Here is a 16,464-nt window from a genome sequence, read left to right on the forward strand (position 1 = left end):
CGGGTTGAACTTGCGTTGCTGACTGTGGGATTAAAGTCTACATCCACACCCCTCCATCAAAATGTTTGGGATTCTTAACAGTTATTGTGTGTTCTGTTGTTTTGTTGATTGTGTTTCATTGGCCCTGAAAAGCCCCTATGTGTGGATGGCGTAGCGGGTGCTTCACTTCGTACGGGACCCGAGATGGGACTGTGCTCGGGTGACACTGCAATGGATAATCATTTTGTTTATTAAAAATTTAGTCAGAGAGTGTCTAACACGTTGTTACTTGCATAGCAAGTCTCTCGACTTTGCCAAAATGACGAAAATTATTAAAAGAAAGACAAAATAATGGTTCGTTTGCCGTGTAGTTCCAGGTGTTGTGATCCCCTTCGGAAGATGGGTTGGCGAACGGCAAGCCTTGGTATAGAGCTAAATTGTTAGCTAGAGTGCAAAATTCATTCATTCTAATTCATTCATTCATGTCATGTCAATACAAGGAGCAGGCATAGCCCAGTTGATAATTGCGTGGCTTTTGTGGCGGCAGGTACAAAACACATGTCACAGGTCATTGTTTTACCAATACAGAAAGTATCCTAAACATTCATAAAAGCTAACCTAATTAATAGGCCTAAAGGTTGGCATTTATTAATGTTTACGACACTTTCTGTATTGGTAAAACAATGACCTGTGACCTGTGTTTTGTACCTGCCGCTTTCGGGGCAAGAGGTCCCCAGTTCGATCCTCTTGACCCCTATTGACCCCTTGCGGGCTATGGGTCAAGCAAGGGCTACAGGTCTAATTGTTAAATATAGCCGTAAAATGGAGCACTGACAGAGGGAGGGGGGTAAAGGGCGCACCGCCGGCATCCATCGTTAAATAAACTGACTTCATGTTTTACGAGATATCTGGTTGTCTCTTCTACTGGGCAAACCTGCCCAGAGGGAAGGAGCACAAACAGGACTCGAGGTCCACCGGTGCGCGGTTAAACCTTGTTTTTACATTCGTTCTACTTTTTTCATTCATTCTTCCCTTCATTCCTTCATTTGTTAGTTTATAAGGACTCATTTCTCCCTGCATCCTACTAATCTATGCAAAAGCCGTCATATATCAAAAAAACACTCAACTAGAATCATAGTTCTTTATTTCATGTTAATTCAAGGTTCTCTTTTGAACTGGGGTACTTAAGCAGATTTTATCAATTCAATTAAGCTCAACTGATGAGACTACATCTAGTTGTTAGTTGCCACTTTTTCTGAATTTGGATATGCAGGCTGAGCTTGTGACAGACCCCACCCCGCAGAGTGAAGGAGGAGGACCAAGTTCCAAGTCGTTGTAAAGCCAAACACTGAGGTTACATAAAATAAGCGTTGTCTTGAATCAAAAATATATTTCAACAACAGCAAGCTTTTTTACCATATTTAAACATATTACAATCACAAAAAATAATTGATACTAAAATTTGTTAATAGTTCACTCAGAGCAAATTTAAAAAAATTTATATTAAAGCTTGAAAAGATAATTCTAAGGAACAGATAATATCATGAGAAAATCAAATAACAGTAAAAAACGAAAACCCGCAGTCAAAAGACTCAATGCATGCAAGCAGAAAAAGATGAATTACAATACTAAGTACTACATTACTAAATACCAGGACCCGGTTTGTTCAAAAGCCGATTAATGCTAATTCCAGATTAAAAATTAACCAAGGAGTTTGTAGTGCCTCGAACATTGTTGTGTTACATTTCTATCCGTGACACTTGCATTGCATTGCATTGCACTTGCATTGCTCCTCGACTTTCAATAAACACGTGCGTCTTTGTCATTTCTGAGAGTGGTGTTCCGGAGAGAATAAAGTATTGAATTTAGCTCCGTTTCTGCTTCTCGCTAAAAGTTTATTTCTCTACTCCCAAGAGCTGTTCAAGGCTGATATTCGGCAAAACCTTACATTAGAAGAAGTCAATCTTGAAAAACAAAAATAAGCAAAAGAAACTTTCACCGAAAAGTTAAAACTTGAAATAAAAGTATACGCTAATCCTGGATTAAGTTAATCTGCTTTCGAACAACCGGGCCCAGATGAACATTCATAAGTCTGCAAGCTTTACTTCCTTGTTGAATTCTTTTTGGGGTAGATGTTTAAATTATTCCAAATTTTGGCAGCTGCAAAGCAAATGTTAAATTGACCATAGTTAGTTTTGATATTTTTTATGTAATATTACTTGATTTAGCAAATCTGGTTTTGTATTGATAAATTGATGATACTGTCCTGAAGAAATTATCAAAAGATGAGGGAAGAGGGTTGTTATGATACTGATACATAAAAACTACGTAAAAGAAAACAATGTCCTTTTCTTTTAAAATTTCCAGAGCTTTGCAGAGAGGCTCAGAGTGTTCATCTGGTTTTGACAAGGTAGTAATTAATACATATGGCTCTCTTTTGTAGAATTGTTATGGATCTAAGAGTAGAACTATAAGTATTTCCCCGAACTGATACACCATAATTAAGGAACTTAAGGTATTTACGAATTCTTCTGTAGAGGCATGATTATCGTAGTTTAAGAGATTAATGTTAAAACCACCAGATATCAAGCAGAGCTTTTTCTTTTATCCAAGACAGAATAAAAGTTATTCACAAATATTTGTAAATTTAAAGAAGGATGCCCATACACAGGACCACAATGCAGGGGTGTAGCCAGGATTTTTCAAAAGGGGGGTCACACAGTGTCAAACAATATTAGATAAAGTCTGTAATTGTGGTTGTAAAATTCATTAATAATTCATTAGGGTGCAAACCAATCCCAGCACAGTATTCACATCACATATTGTACACAACTGTAAATCCCAATACAAATCAACTGGGGTTGATGAATATTATTATTAAACAGTAGAATTAACTTTTGATACAAACTCCTGCTCAGCTAATTAGTATTCATTAACTTTTGATACAGATCTCTACTGATTAAAATAACAATACTTTGCATTTAATTTAATGTATTCATTTCACAAGCAGGATAAAATATTCGCGTCCGATCTGTATGGACGTTTACAATGGCTTGCCATAATTGTAAATTACAGATCTCCCGCTCATATTTTATCTACTACTAAATCATCAGTATGTTATAGAATTTAGAGTATCCTTGGAGCACAAACAGTCAGAGTTGGAGTTGAAAGAAAGCTGAAAAAGCTCACAATCCTCAATTGTCAGAGTGAAATGGAAAAATTGAATGGCTGCAGAACTGACAGGTCCATCCATGGCTATGTAAAAAAATTTCAGGAGAGCAAAAGCAGTTTATTGCTGATCAAAATAAAAAGTTTTAGAGTCTTCAGTATGTGAATCGATCAATATCGAGAATTTACACTATAGAGTTATCGATAAACAAGAAGTCGCTGGAAAAAAGGCTTAAGTTTCTAAAAGATGTCGTAGAATTTTCCTCTTTTTTCCCTGCATAACAAGTTGTTTGTGGAATAAAAGGAACCCCAAAACCATTTTTCGGTCAAGTCACACAAAAAATTCAATTTCATGGTTATAGACCGAGCACCTTATGCGCATAGGCCTACCCAACAGAAACCAAACAAGGGATGCACATTAAGCATTGCCCTTGAGTCTATTACTGCTTTTGAAAACATTTTTACCAAACTAACGCTGCAAATGGAAATGCTAAGACCATCACGTTAAAGTAAAACATGACTGGAATGAGGAAAGGAATCCCAGATGTTGGACCTGCCTTAACTTGTTCAGTCTGTAGTCATGTAGAAGTCATTGTAGGGTACTCGTCTCACCCCAGTGGAGCATCACCGATCTCCTTTCTTTGTTTCTTCATCCAGTCATACAAGAGTTTAAAATACTCAGTGATAGCTGAAACATCCACCTCCTTTACTTCCTGTCATCTTCTCCAGAGCATAGGCCCAAGGTTTTCTCTTGAACACATCTTCAACATGTTACTGGAGTAAAAAAAAAAAGGAAAGGAACTTATCAAGTGTCTAGTCATTCTAACGCTGGAGCACTAATTGGGGACACAGTACACTGAAATCAACAAATTGATGCAAATAAAATCAAATGTTGGTTTTTGAGAAGAGTGTAAAACTGGAGTAACCGGAAAAAAACATCTCGGAGAAGAGTAGAGAACCAACAAACTCAACCCACATGTGACGCAGCGTCTGGGAACACATTGGTGAGAGGCGAGTGCTCTCACCACTGAACCTGAGCTCTGACAGGTTTCTGCCTATGATTCCAAGAGTATTATTGAACACATTCTTTTTACTCGATGCAAACACTCATTAAAAACAGTTTTTCCCACTGTCAGCTTAATTTTTTAGCAGTGGGACTTATAAGGAGAGTGCTTTCTGATAGTTACCTTCGTTTGACACCTAACACGATTGTAGCTTGTATCAATAAAGTGTTTATTAGCGACTTTATATATTCTTCATACGAAACCCCATGCGACAACTCTAACAAACAGGGTCAAATAACCAAAATAAAGTTATAACCTTTATTTGGACGACCTTACTTTGAAAAGAGCATTCACCATCCTTAAACGTACCTTTTTTAGAAAGACAACTAATTGCATAAAGAAATTAACTGATTAGAGTGTAATGTTAAGTGCTAAGTTTCTACCCCATATGAGCGTTGGCCCTACTAATGGAAATGGGCCCACACAAGGACAGAGAAAAACTCTGACCAAGGTGGGAATTGAAGCCACGACCTTCAGGTTAGATCACCGCTGCTCTACCGACTGAGCTACAAGGTCAGATGGGAGCAGGCCGTGAGAACTGAAGATGTTAAAGTCACGGCAATGAACATGTACAAGTACAAGGAAGAATTACATTCTTGCAAACGTTGGCCGTGAAGCAACGTTTGCAAAAATGTAATCCTTCCTTGTACATGTTCATTGCCGTGACTTTAACATCTTCAGTTTCCACGGCCTGCTCCCGTCTGACCTTGTAGCTCAGTCGGTAGAGCAGTGGTGATCTAACCATTGTGTGGGTCCATTTCCATTAGTAGGGCTAATGCTCACATGGTTCATATGGGGTAGAAACTTAACACTTCACACTACACTCAAATCAGTTAATTTCTTTATGCAATTAGTCGTCTTTCTAAAAACGGCACGTTAAAGGATGGTCAATGCTCTTTTTAAAGTCGGGTCGTCCAAATAAAGGTTATAGCTTTATTTTGGTTATTTGACCCTGTTTGTTCGAGCTGTCGCATGGGCTTTTGTATGGAAGAATACACAGAAGTCGCTAATATACTTTATTGATACAAACTACAATCGTGTCTTTAGGTGTCAGATGATGATAACTATCAGAAAGCACTATCCTTATAAGTCCCACTCTTATAGTAGAATGCTACAAAAGGTAAAGTTTCTGCATACGAGCCAGAAGGCAGTGCGGCCATCAGGCCGGAGCTTATCCCAGTTTCCATGGCATGAAGCGACTTGGAGTATTTCTACTTCCCCCTGGATGGGATGCCAGTCCATCGCAGGGCTACCCTCCAACAATAAATTTGTTGCCGGTACCCACTTGGGTGGAGAAAGCTAGGCACCGTGAGAGTAATTAAAGTGTCTTGTCTAAGAACACAACACAATGTTCCCCCGAGTCAAGCACACATCATAACCATGAGGTGGGCTCGCCTCCCACAAAAATTCTTTTTTTGAATATTGTTAAAGTAAAATTACACAAGCAAATCATGTATATAAATACAAAGGAAATCAGGAAGAGTAAATTGTCTTAAGTACTCTATTTTTGTTCGAGTCAAAAAACAATAGAATGACTTAGTACGTACATCATCTTTTAATAAAGGACAAAATTATAAATAACCTCAAGATTCTCCTTTTCACGATAATTTAAATATGAATAAATTATTACTATTATTATTATAATTATTTCAATTCAACTAAGTTGACTAATTTTGAGCACTAACTCGAACAATGGAACGCCTTTGCTGCCTTTGCAAAACCTTAAAGGAGTGCGTATGCGCATTTCAGACAACATGGTAAGAAAGTGGACTCCAAAACATGGTCAGCTCCAAGCGAGAAAGAAAATGAATTCTTGAGAAGTTTGGAGCTATTCTTTTTACAAGACAAATACGTAAGTGAAAAGTGAAACTAGATGTGTAACCCATTTGAAAATTCTTACCGTTGAGTCAATGATCCTGCCATAAACAATTGTTGACAGCAAAAAGAGATTAACCAAGTACTTCATGTTCTGCTTGTCCAACACAAGTTAAAAAGCTGGCAAAGAGTTGTTCATTTTAATTGTAGTTTCCCCATGATGTAGCTTCACTGGTTTAACAGGCTTCAAAAAGCACATTCTCTCTGCCAACAGCACTTCCTCCAACCACAGTCAACTCGTCCAAGCTACACTATAATTATGCACTTTGTAACAGAACACCTTTTCACTGCAAAAGATTATATATTTCAGTAGTTACTAACATGTGCTTTTCCTTGTAATAATTTTTCTACATATATTTAGTTTAGGGTTGGAAGAGACAGGGGCGACGTTAAAATCCCAAATTCAAGGTTAACTTAACCTTGAGGATTTAAAAAAAGCGGACTCCAAAATTAAACATTGTCATCTCCAACATGGTGTGCAAACGCTCGCAACATGTTCGCCCCAACAATGTTGCGAGCATTTGCACGGGCCTTTAAGTTAAAAGCCAAAACTTGACATATAACCCGTTTGAAAATTCTTACCGTTGAGTCAATGATCCTGCCATAAACATGTTGACAGCAAAAAGAGATGAACCAAGTAATTAACTCCTGCTTGTCCACTTGTTTTTGACTTCAAATTGACCGGCGAGCCACCATCTTGGATAATTGTTACAATTAATGTCACTAAATGTTATTAGTATAAATACACAGGTGATTATACAAAATTGCGTGCTCTCATTGGTTCGCTATCTCGGATTATCAGCCGATAATCACCTTGACGGAAAAAATGGCTGCCAGTAGTTGTTTTGCCACTGCAAGTAAAGATGATTTTCGCGTTGAAATGTCTTTTTTCTCTTTTTTGAAATAATCACCTGTGTATTTATACTAAAACAATTATTCGCCTCAGGCTCAGTGATTATCGGTGAATATTCACCTCAACTTCGTCTCGGTGAATATTTACAGGTTAACGCAATCAGAAAATCAGAATTCGTACAGTGTATGAAATTTGAATAATAATCACCGATAAACACTTCGCCTTTGGCGAATAATTGTTAAATATTAATTATATTAGACTAATGTTATTAAGGTGATTCCCTAGTATTGCACTGCGCATCCTGTTCTGTGCATAACACAGCGTAGGCCACGTTCCTACTAAGGCATGGCAAAGAGGCTTTATGGTCAAATTTCACGGCTCAGTTATGTTTTCTTTGTGTCACAAGTCTAAACGGATATTTCTAAACTAAACGATGTTTGAATTTAACCATAGACTCGTAGCCATGTGTGAATATTGATATATCAAACGTGGCCAAAAACATTTCAAAATGGCGACCTTTCCTGCCGGAAACCTCGCTAGAAAGAAGAAGAATGGCCGTTTTCAGAGCACAGCAGTAAAGAGCAAAACAAGAAACCTTTTAGACTCTCGCAAAACAAAAAGTCGAGTGATGGCTTTGATGATGCTAAAGAACATTTCAGTCCAACAGTGAAAGTGAAACCTTGCTATCGGGGAGAAGTGATGTCGAGGGGTCAAGCTTGGTCTGCTTTCCTAAACGAGGTTGGTGACCTATCTTTTTTTTGGCATAATTTTATTCTGTTACTCATCACCTTAGTGCTGTAAAAATGTTAAAAAATTAACGTCAAAAAAGTTACAGGAAAGCCATCACTCATGGACACAAAATTGTCTCCTCGAGATCACGCACCCGAAGAATATTTGTAGTCAGTGCCTTTTCAAGACGTGTGCCTGTGCACACAAAACAAACGTTAAATTATTCCTTTTGAGCAATACAATTCATCTGTTTTGTTATTTAAAGAATTACGTCAAAGCTGTGCTTCCTGTTATGCAAAACGTAGCCTGAACCGACAGAACAAACTTGTCCTTGATAGATGAAGTCGCAAATGATTAAATGAGTAACTTGAGGAAGTTATATCTCGCGAACGAGCTCGGTGACCTATTTATTTAATTGCACAATTCGAGTCACCATAATGTAGGGAATAATCGAGAAAAGTTTAAGGAAAATCTTACAACATCTGCAATTACTAAGGAATCACCTTAAGTGTTATTAACGACACAAATGAATTATTTAAGACGGCTGCGCCCAGTCAAGTTGTAAGTGATTCTAATAATTCGTTTTCCTGATGCAAACACTCATTAAAACAGTTTTTCCCATGGCTTAAATTAATTTCGAGTCAATCCTGCCATGAACGCGTTTACTGCAACAAGAGATGAACCAAGTACTTCACTGCTGCCTTGATGCTGCCAGTTCTGCTCGTCCGCACATGTCAAAAAGCTCGTAGAGAGTTGCTCATGTAAATTTTGAAGTCCTATGATCTTGCATCACTGGTTAAGCAATGACAATAGGTGACGTTAACGATATCTCTACACTGAGTCGAAAATACTATATCCAGATGGGGAAAAAAGGCTTTTCCCTCTTCCTTATGATTTTTCTACATGTTCTTATTTCAGAGTGGGAAGAGACAAGGCGGTATCAAAATTCCAATAATGAGGTTAAGTTAACCTTAACGTACCCAGGAAGTGTTCTCTAAAACTTCCAAACATTGGTCAGCTCCAAACAATAAGGACATGAATACATCAGAAGTTTCAACTTGTTCTTTTTATAAAGCAAATACATGAGTTACCTTCTTGAGGTCAAAACCGAAACTCAAGGTTAATTAACTGTGAGTTCCCACGATGTAGCTTCACTGGTTTAGCAGGCTTTAAAAAGGAACAGGAGACAAGATTACTTTGGAACAAGACACCAGTGAAAGTAATCATGTGGAGAGAGAGAGAGAGAGAGAGAGAGAGAGAGAGAGAGAGAGAGAGAGAGACCCCAACAGAACCCAACGCAACACAACTTTAAGGATGTCACTTCCTTAACATAGCAGAAAATGGATTATTACTGGCACGCATGACAAAGCACTTAAAGCAGTGAAAAATGAATTATACTATGCCACGGACGATATTTTCTTTACACTCTTTCACAAATTATCCACCAAAAAATTCAATCCTCTTTCGAGATTGACGATAAAATAATCTTAAGTACACAGTCGAAATACCATAACTGGATAGGGAAAACAACACCTTTATGCCAATTACATTTCCAGTAATTAGAAGTTACTCTAAGTAGTTACAAGAACTAACATGCTTGTCCTTAATAAATTTTTCTACATGTATTTAGTTTAAGGTTGGAAGAGACAGGGGCAACATCAAAATCCCAATAACAAGGTTAAGTTAACCTTGAGGTTTTCAAAAAGCAGACTCCAAAATTAAACATGGTCAGCTCCAAACGAAAAAAAGTGAATTCTTCTGAAGTTTAAACTTTTCTCCTTTAATTAACAGAACAATAGTAAGTTAAAAGCTAAACTTGACGTATAACCCATTTGAAAATTCTTACCATCGAGTCAATGATCCTGCCATGAACATGTTGACAGCAAAAAGAGATGAACCAAGTAATTCACTTCTGCTTGGCCGCACAAGTTAAAAAGCTGACAAAGAGTTGCTCATATTAACTGTGAGTTCCCATGATGTAGTTTCACTGGTTCAGCAGCACGTCCTCCAACCACAGTCAACTCGTCCCTGCACTGTACGCACATCGGAACACCTGATGCCGTTTCTAATAAAAATAATTGATATAATAATAATTAAAATAAGTATAATATTTAAGCTAATTAATACACTTGTTTATTTGTCACGCCGCTTGCGTCTTAATTTGGATGCATAGTTCTGGTTTCGATAAAGACGGCAATCAATAATGTAGCCTGCGAGCAGGCTCTCATGGGGGACTAGGGCTGGGGTTGAATGATAATTCAATCTCCCACACAGCCCCAGTCCCTCGGAGAGCCGTGCAAGCATAGTCACGCCTCCCCTCCCCCTCTATCTGCAACCTCGTTCCCAGGGCTTCTCCCTCATGTGGGGGCGGGGCAATAAAAAAACGCCCCTCCCCCACATGAGGGAGAAGCCCTGGGAACGAGGTTGCAGATAAAGGGGGAGGGGAATCGTGACTATGCTTGCACGGCATTATTGATTGCCGTCTTTATCGAAACCAGAACTATGCATCCAAATTAAGACGCAAAGAGCGTGACAAACAAACAAGCGCATTGCTTGAAATTACTTACTTGGCGTTTGTATGCTTCGACACACATCCTCAGAAGTGACTGTTAACTAATTGTTGCTAAATTCTCTCTCAAACAGCACTTCCTCCAACCACAGTCAACTCGTCCCTGCACTGTACACACATCGATATCGGAACGCCTTTTAACTGCAATAAATGATATATTTCATATTTAAGTTTTTATTTTAATTATTTATGTACATTTTGTATTTTTACTGGGTTGCCGTAGGGCAATCCCAGTCGGAAATTGGGTGGCATTTGTTCGGTATTCTTTTTTTTTTTTTCCGTGTCGGTAAAAGTCTTGTCTGTCACTCCCGTGCTAAGTGGTATCTTTGTGCATAGAGCCTTCTGCTCGTATTTTCTTAGGATCGAGAGGGTAGTTGAAATGCGTAGATTTCTCTGGTGGACACAGTAGAATGATAAACTTAACCGGCAATGGCGTGGAAAGTCATGCAACGCGAATGGCGTTTTAATGGTTCTTTGAACAAAATATACCCTTATGAAGTTCAATAATGGCAAGTCAATTGGATACTGAACAAGACAGGCGGTGGAATCTTACAAGCGACGAGTAAATGGACTTCGACAACAATCTGTCGCCGGCGTCCAGCTGAAATCAAAGTGAGGTGCATTTCTAATTTTACCAAGTGTGCTGTTATGTAGAACACTGAAACCAAATGGAAAATTCTCTGGTAACTTATGGGTTCAACAAAGACAGAACAAATCGAACACCTTAAGTGGATCTGTGATCAACTCTGCACAGTCTTCAGTAAAAACATGATTGGAAATGTGACAGTCAAGAATTATTTGAAAGAAAGCTTGTCGATTATTTTGTGCTTCATTATTCAAGGAAAAGGTTCTTCATGGAAACGGTTTGATCCTGAACTTTTAATTTGGTGTAATATTGCACATATTTGACACAACTGAGTTTTTTTCTCTTCACACATGCAATGAAATAGGAAGGGGTTTTTTCCTCTCATAGCAAATAATTATGTTGTTTGTTTCAAAAAATTGTTCCCTGGAAAAGGTGGCTTTTATGAATTCATCATGTTTTATAATATGCGAGCTTAACTGGATAGTTTTTATGGCAATAGTAAAGCATTTTCGTGTCAAAATGAGGTTAGTGTCTTTCTCTTGTGCTAACTTAATTAAATATAAATATACATTCTGCCTCGTGATTTTGTTATTCTCGTTAACCAGCAATGGCCTCGAAAGTCATTGCAACGCGAATGGCGTTTTAGTGCATCTTTTATGTTGCTTGTTTCAATAAAATGTTTTGCTGGAAAAGGATTCTGTGATATTTTCTGCCTTTGTGAATTATAATATCATAATGTGTATTGAATTTTCAAGCTCAAGGTTGAAATGTGATACGGGAGGACATTTTTAGTATTGCTCTGTCAGCAGAAAGTTCACGAAAATAAGCAGGTCTGTAGGAAGCGTGCTTGAGTTTCAACAAAAGGAGCCGAAAAATCAGCAAAAAATTGTGATGCCGATGAATAATAAAGTAGCTGCTATTTCCAAAATGACGGAATTACCTGGTGATAAATAACCTCGTCTTGGAGAGTAAATTTTTGACTTAGCAGAAACAATGGTCAACCTAAAGGGTTTGGGCGATTGTGATCTTTGTTTTGACTTCCCTCATTTATTGTCAAACTTTAGAACACTTGACAGAAAAAGAACTTACGAAAACCGGGTATCTTGCCATCATTTTGACGCGGACGCTTCACTGTTTGGCGAGTAAACATGCCGCGGTAACTTAATCATGGCGCCCGCTGAATTCCGGCCATGTCACTTTCGATTTTGCGATTTATTTCTGCAGCCAAAATTGAACGTAGCAAAAATCAATTATCAACATGTCAGCCCAAAAGCCAATGTTTCTCACTTCCCATTTATTTTCTTCAATTTTTCTGGGTTCAATACTTTGCTAGTAACCACATGTCTTCTCAGGCTATTTACCCAAGACTTCTACCATGGCACTACAATGATAGACAATACCAAAACAACATCGTGTACTGATAGAGCTACATATTACGCAAGGATAACTTGAATCTCCTGGAAGACAACACACAGCTCAGTTGACATTTTAAATGGAATAAATCGCTGTGTTAATTCACTACCACGCGTAAGCAATTTTGCGTGTCTATTTTTTCCAAAGAGGACAGGAATTTCTTCTTTTTGACAAATAATAGGCAGGTAGCCAGCTTTTTACCTCAGAAAAGGATCTTTTTAGTCGTACGAACATGTGAGGACATGCGAGCCAAAGGGCCTCTGCTGGTATGACTTCTGGGTGACCCCTTAATTAAATGGTCTTAATGACCCCCCAACTTGAAAAAAAGTTGCCTGGGACCGTGCACGAACCACAGGCAACCCAGTGTACTCTCACGGAGGGTCTGGTTTAATCTAAAAAAAATTCTCTGCGCCCGAAACTAACCTAATACTATGTTTCTAATAATAATAATAATAATAATAATAATAATTATAATAATTATCCTTATTATAATAATTTGAATTATAATTATACTAATTATGTTAATTATAATAATTATAATAAATTTTTAAAGGAAGACAGCCTCGTTTCCAGGGCTTCTCCCTCAGAGGGGGGCAGGGCGTTAAAAAAAAACCCCGCCCCAAAAGGAGGGAGAAGCCCTGGGAACGAGGTTGCAGATAGAGGGGGAGGGGAATTGTGACTGTGCTTGCACGGCATTATTGATTGCCGTCTTTATCGAAACCAGAACTATGCATCAAACGGCGTGACAAAAACATGCACGCGCATTGTTTGAAATTACTTACTTGGCGTTCGTATCCTTTGACATACATCCTCAGAAGTGACTGTTAACTAATTGTTAATTCATTAATCAATTATTGTTAATAAGTAGTTACTTAATAGGTTACATAGTAAAAAGTTTAAATTCGTAGTAAACGGTCACTTCTGAGGATGTATGTCGAAGCATAGGAAATGTCATGTAAATAATTTCAATCAGTGCGCTTGTTTATACTTCAATGTTTGTCACCGCTGCTTTTTTTTAATATTCTTTGTCTTGCGCGAAATTAATAGAACTACTCCTCTCAAAATGGATAGGTTACCTTAGTTGTTGTTGTCGGATATGGATAGTTCTCGCTGTTCATTTCACTCCGAGGGGTGTTTCGCCTTTAACTGTAACTACTCGGCTTAGTTTGCGGCAAAGAAAGCTTTCATATCACTGTAGATCTTCGACAAGGAAATAGTCTCCTTTTCTACGATTAACGCGTGGATTTTACGCACTTCTCTTTTATCTCCTCAACAATATTTAAGTTCTGTAGGAAATGTCCTCGGCAGTTGGTTCCCCTTCCCCATCTGCGTCCACGACCTCTTGTACTTGTTGTTTGCATCTTTGGCCGTTCTGCGCCTTTTACTCGATGTTGCATCGAGACTAACTTCTCTGACAGCTACGAGCTGGGGTATCGTTATTTTGCTGTTCGTGTTTTCCTCGTACTTCATCTTTTTGTCTTGTTGGTCTTAATTCTTCCTCATTGTCGTCTTGTGATGTTTCCTTTCTTCGTATTAAGCGTGATCCCATGACCAGTCGTTTGTCCAAATGCGCTTGCAGAGATCGTCTCTTTTTAGTGGGTTCACTTGCAGGAGTTTTGCCCGACCATGAACCCTGCAAGTAGTTAACAACGGTTTCGTGAGAGCTAATTCGCATAAGCAGCTACTTTGAGATCTCTTCAACAACAACGCTTTATGGCTGATGTTACTTTTTACACAAGGTTTAAATGGTTATCTGAACTTCGAAATTACTAATTATTAGTGATCATCACATTCTTAAAAGGTTATCACTGTTTGAACTAAGGAAAAAATTTGCAAAGGCGTCCAATTTTAAATTTTCATATTTCAATACAAATGGTGGAACTTTGGCGGAATAGTTTACCTTTCAATGTTCATTCCAGCAGCAACCTTATTTCATTTAAACGAAAAATCAGGAAATTCCAAGGTTAATGGCGAACTCATGTAACTACTCAGAAGTTTGCCTTTATTTAGCTGTTTGATTTTATTTACCTCAAGTTTCATTAGTAGATTTATAGCATTTTGTTTATTTGTGGTGGTTCGCCCAGTATGGACTCTGTCGCTCTTTTATGTTTCCTCCAATAGCTCGATCTTCTACATTTGTTTGCCTTGTTCTAGTTTTTCCTGTCAATACTTTTTACAATATTTATTTATTTATTTCAATATTTATTTTAAAGTATTATATTTGTTTTAGTCTCTGTTTTGTAAAATAATAAAAAATAAAGAGTCTACAACGCACAATACTAAATGATTTTGGCTTTAAAACGTTTAAGACTTTTGAGCGAAAGCCTCAACAACGGGAAGAAGGACTTGGACAGTGTGTCATCTGGGTGAGCTTGGCTTTCATGCTTTCATGCTTTCGCCCAGTTGAGCGACTGTAGTGGAATCATCGTTGCACTTAGTTTAACGTGTGGGTTTTTACAAGTGAATTGGACTTTAAATCCTTCCTCCTATTATAGTAAGTGTCCCTTAGAACTACACCCTTTTGAAACTGTATTATCGTTTAAAGGTGTTTATCTTTTCCTGGTGAGGTACCCTTTTCAATTAGCACCCACACTATGATCACATCGCCTAGTGTTGAAAAGTTAGAATGCGAGAATATAATCACCTGAACAATTGTACCAAAAGAAGTTTTCCTCTAAAGAAATTTCCTGTAATATTACCAAGTTATCAAACGTTATTTCGTCCTCCACTCTTACCAAGAAATTACTTTAAATCACAAGTACTTTTGTTTACCATCATATATAAATTTTTTTTCCGCAAAAAAAGCGTTTGCACTGGAAATAAATGAATTTCATAATCGCTATTTTTTTGCTTCAAATTACCCGGGCGCCACCATCTTGAATAATTGTGACAATTAATGTTACTAATAAGCGTTATTAACGAAACAACTGAATTATTTAAGACGGCTGCACCCAGTATATTTCAAAGTTGTAAGCGATTCTACTAGTAATAATTCATACGAGCTAACTGTCCTGGATTATCCGGGAGTCTCCCGGATACAGAACAAATCTCCCGGTTTCCCGTACGGGTCATTAAATCTTCCCGATAAAAACGACTCTGAACCTTTTACAGACGTTTCTCCATTCTAGACTCAAATTGCATCCCCAAGTTTTAAAAAAAATCGATTTTTTCAAACTCGTTTCATTGTTTCTTAATGCACTTCTTCATCTCTGAGTTCCAAACACGTTTTAATAGAACTAAACAAAATGACTTCCTTTAGCTATCATAGCCATATAACCGATTGTTTGATCTCCGATTAACCAATAAAAATTCTTGACGTAAGTACCCCGTTTTCCCGCAAATTCACAATGGTGGCAGAATATTCTTGTATTCTGAAGGAGCTATTGGGGGATGGGTGGGTGCGTTTAAAGGGGGGGGGGGAGAGGAGGGGAGGGGGAGTGAGTAGGTTGAGGGAGGGGTGGGGAGACCGGCTGGAAAAAATCTCCAGATTTTAGATTTCCATAGGTTGGCATCTTTTATAATTCGTTTTTTCAGATGCAAACACTCGTTCAAAAAGTTTTCCCGAAGCTTAAATTTATTTCTCGTAGCAATGGAGAATCTCCGGGCCTGAAAGGAAAAGCAGTGGAACCTATAAGAAAAGTGCTTTCTGATAGTTAACTTCTGACACTTAAGGACGCGATTGTACTACGTATCAAATAAGGTACCGGTATTTATTAGCGACTTCAGTCCATTATTACGTAAGAAAACCCACGCGACAGCTCCAACAAACAGGGCCAAATAACCGAAACGGAGCTATAACCTTTAATTGGATGGCCTAATACTTTGAAAAAAGCATTCACCACCCTTAGTTTAAACCGTTTTTTGACCAACAACTAATTGCATCAAGAATTGCCCTTGGCAAAAAACCGCAGGACATGCCCCACGAAGAACGAGGTGCACTTCTGCACTGGAATACTCTTAAACATTAAAGGAGTATCTGCCCATAGTAGAATGCAACATGACCTTATTTTGATTTAATGGCTTGAATTTTAACGATGCTTTCAAAAATTGTAAAAGTAAAATTTCGCGTGCAAATCATCTATATACATAGGAAACCACAAAGATAACAATGGAATGACTTACCAAATCATCTTTTAATAAAGGACATGACATAAATAATTTCAAAAAGAATGTAAAGAAGCATGTGACATGTGAACATTTATCAGCATACATTTAATTAAGTGGCCTT

General features: G+C 37.9%; 1 protein-coding gene across 9 annotated transcripts in view; it reads right to left on the minus strand.

Annotated features, from left to right (window-relative positions):
- Positions 1–1,106: 1,106 nt before the first annotated feature.
- The window catches only part of LOC138049317 (uncharacterized), a 19,693-nt gene continuing 4,335 nt past the window's right edge, over positions 1,107–16,464 (minus strand). For 2 of the 9 annotated variants that reach the window (XM_068895541.1, XM_068895540.1), the window contains 6 exons: positions 16,359–16,382; positions 13,313–13,869; positions 10,236–10,378; positions 9,515–9,733; positions 6,112–6,373; positions 1,107–3,921 (listed from right to left, as the gene is read on the minus strand). In XM_068895541.1, coding sequence (XP_068751642.1) covers positions 13,639–13,869; positions 16,359–16,382 — 255 coding nt within the window. In that variant the 3' untranslated portion in view covers positions 1,107–3,921; positions 6,112–6,373; positions 9,515–9,733; positions 10,236–10,378; positions 13,313–13,638. Of the gene's footprint in view, positions 3,922–6,111; positions 6,374–6,947; positions 8,836–9,514; positions 9,734–10,235; positions 10,379–13,312; positions 13,870–16,358; positions 16,383–16,464 lie in introns of those variants that run through there. The other 7 variants (XR_011132358.1, XM_068895545.1, XR_011132360.1 and 4 more) reach the window with 5 other exon arrangements.

Source organism: Montipora capricornis, chromosome 5 (genome assembly GCF_036669925.1).
Source record: "Montipora capricornis isolate CH-2021 chromosome 5, ASM3666992v2, whole genome shotgun sequence".
NCBI lineage: Eukaryota > Metazoa > Cnidaria > Anthozoa > Scleractinia > Acroporidae > Montipora > Montipora capricornis.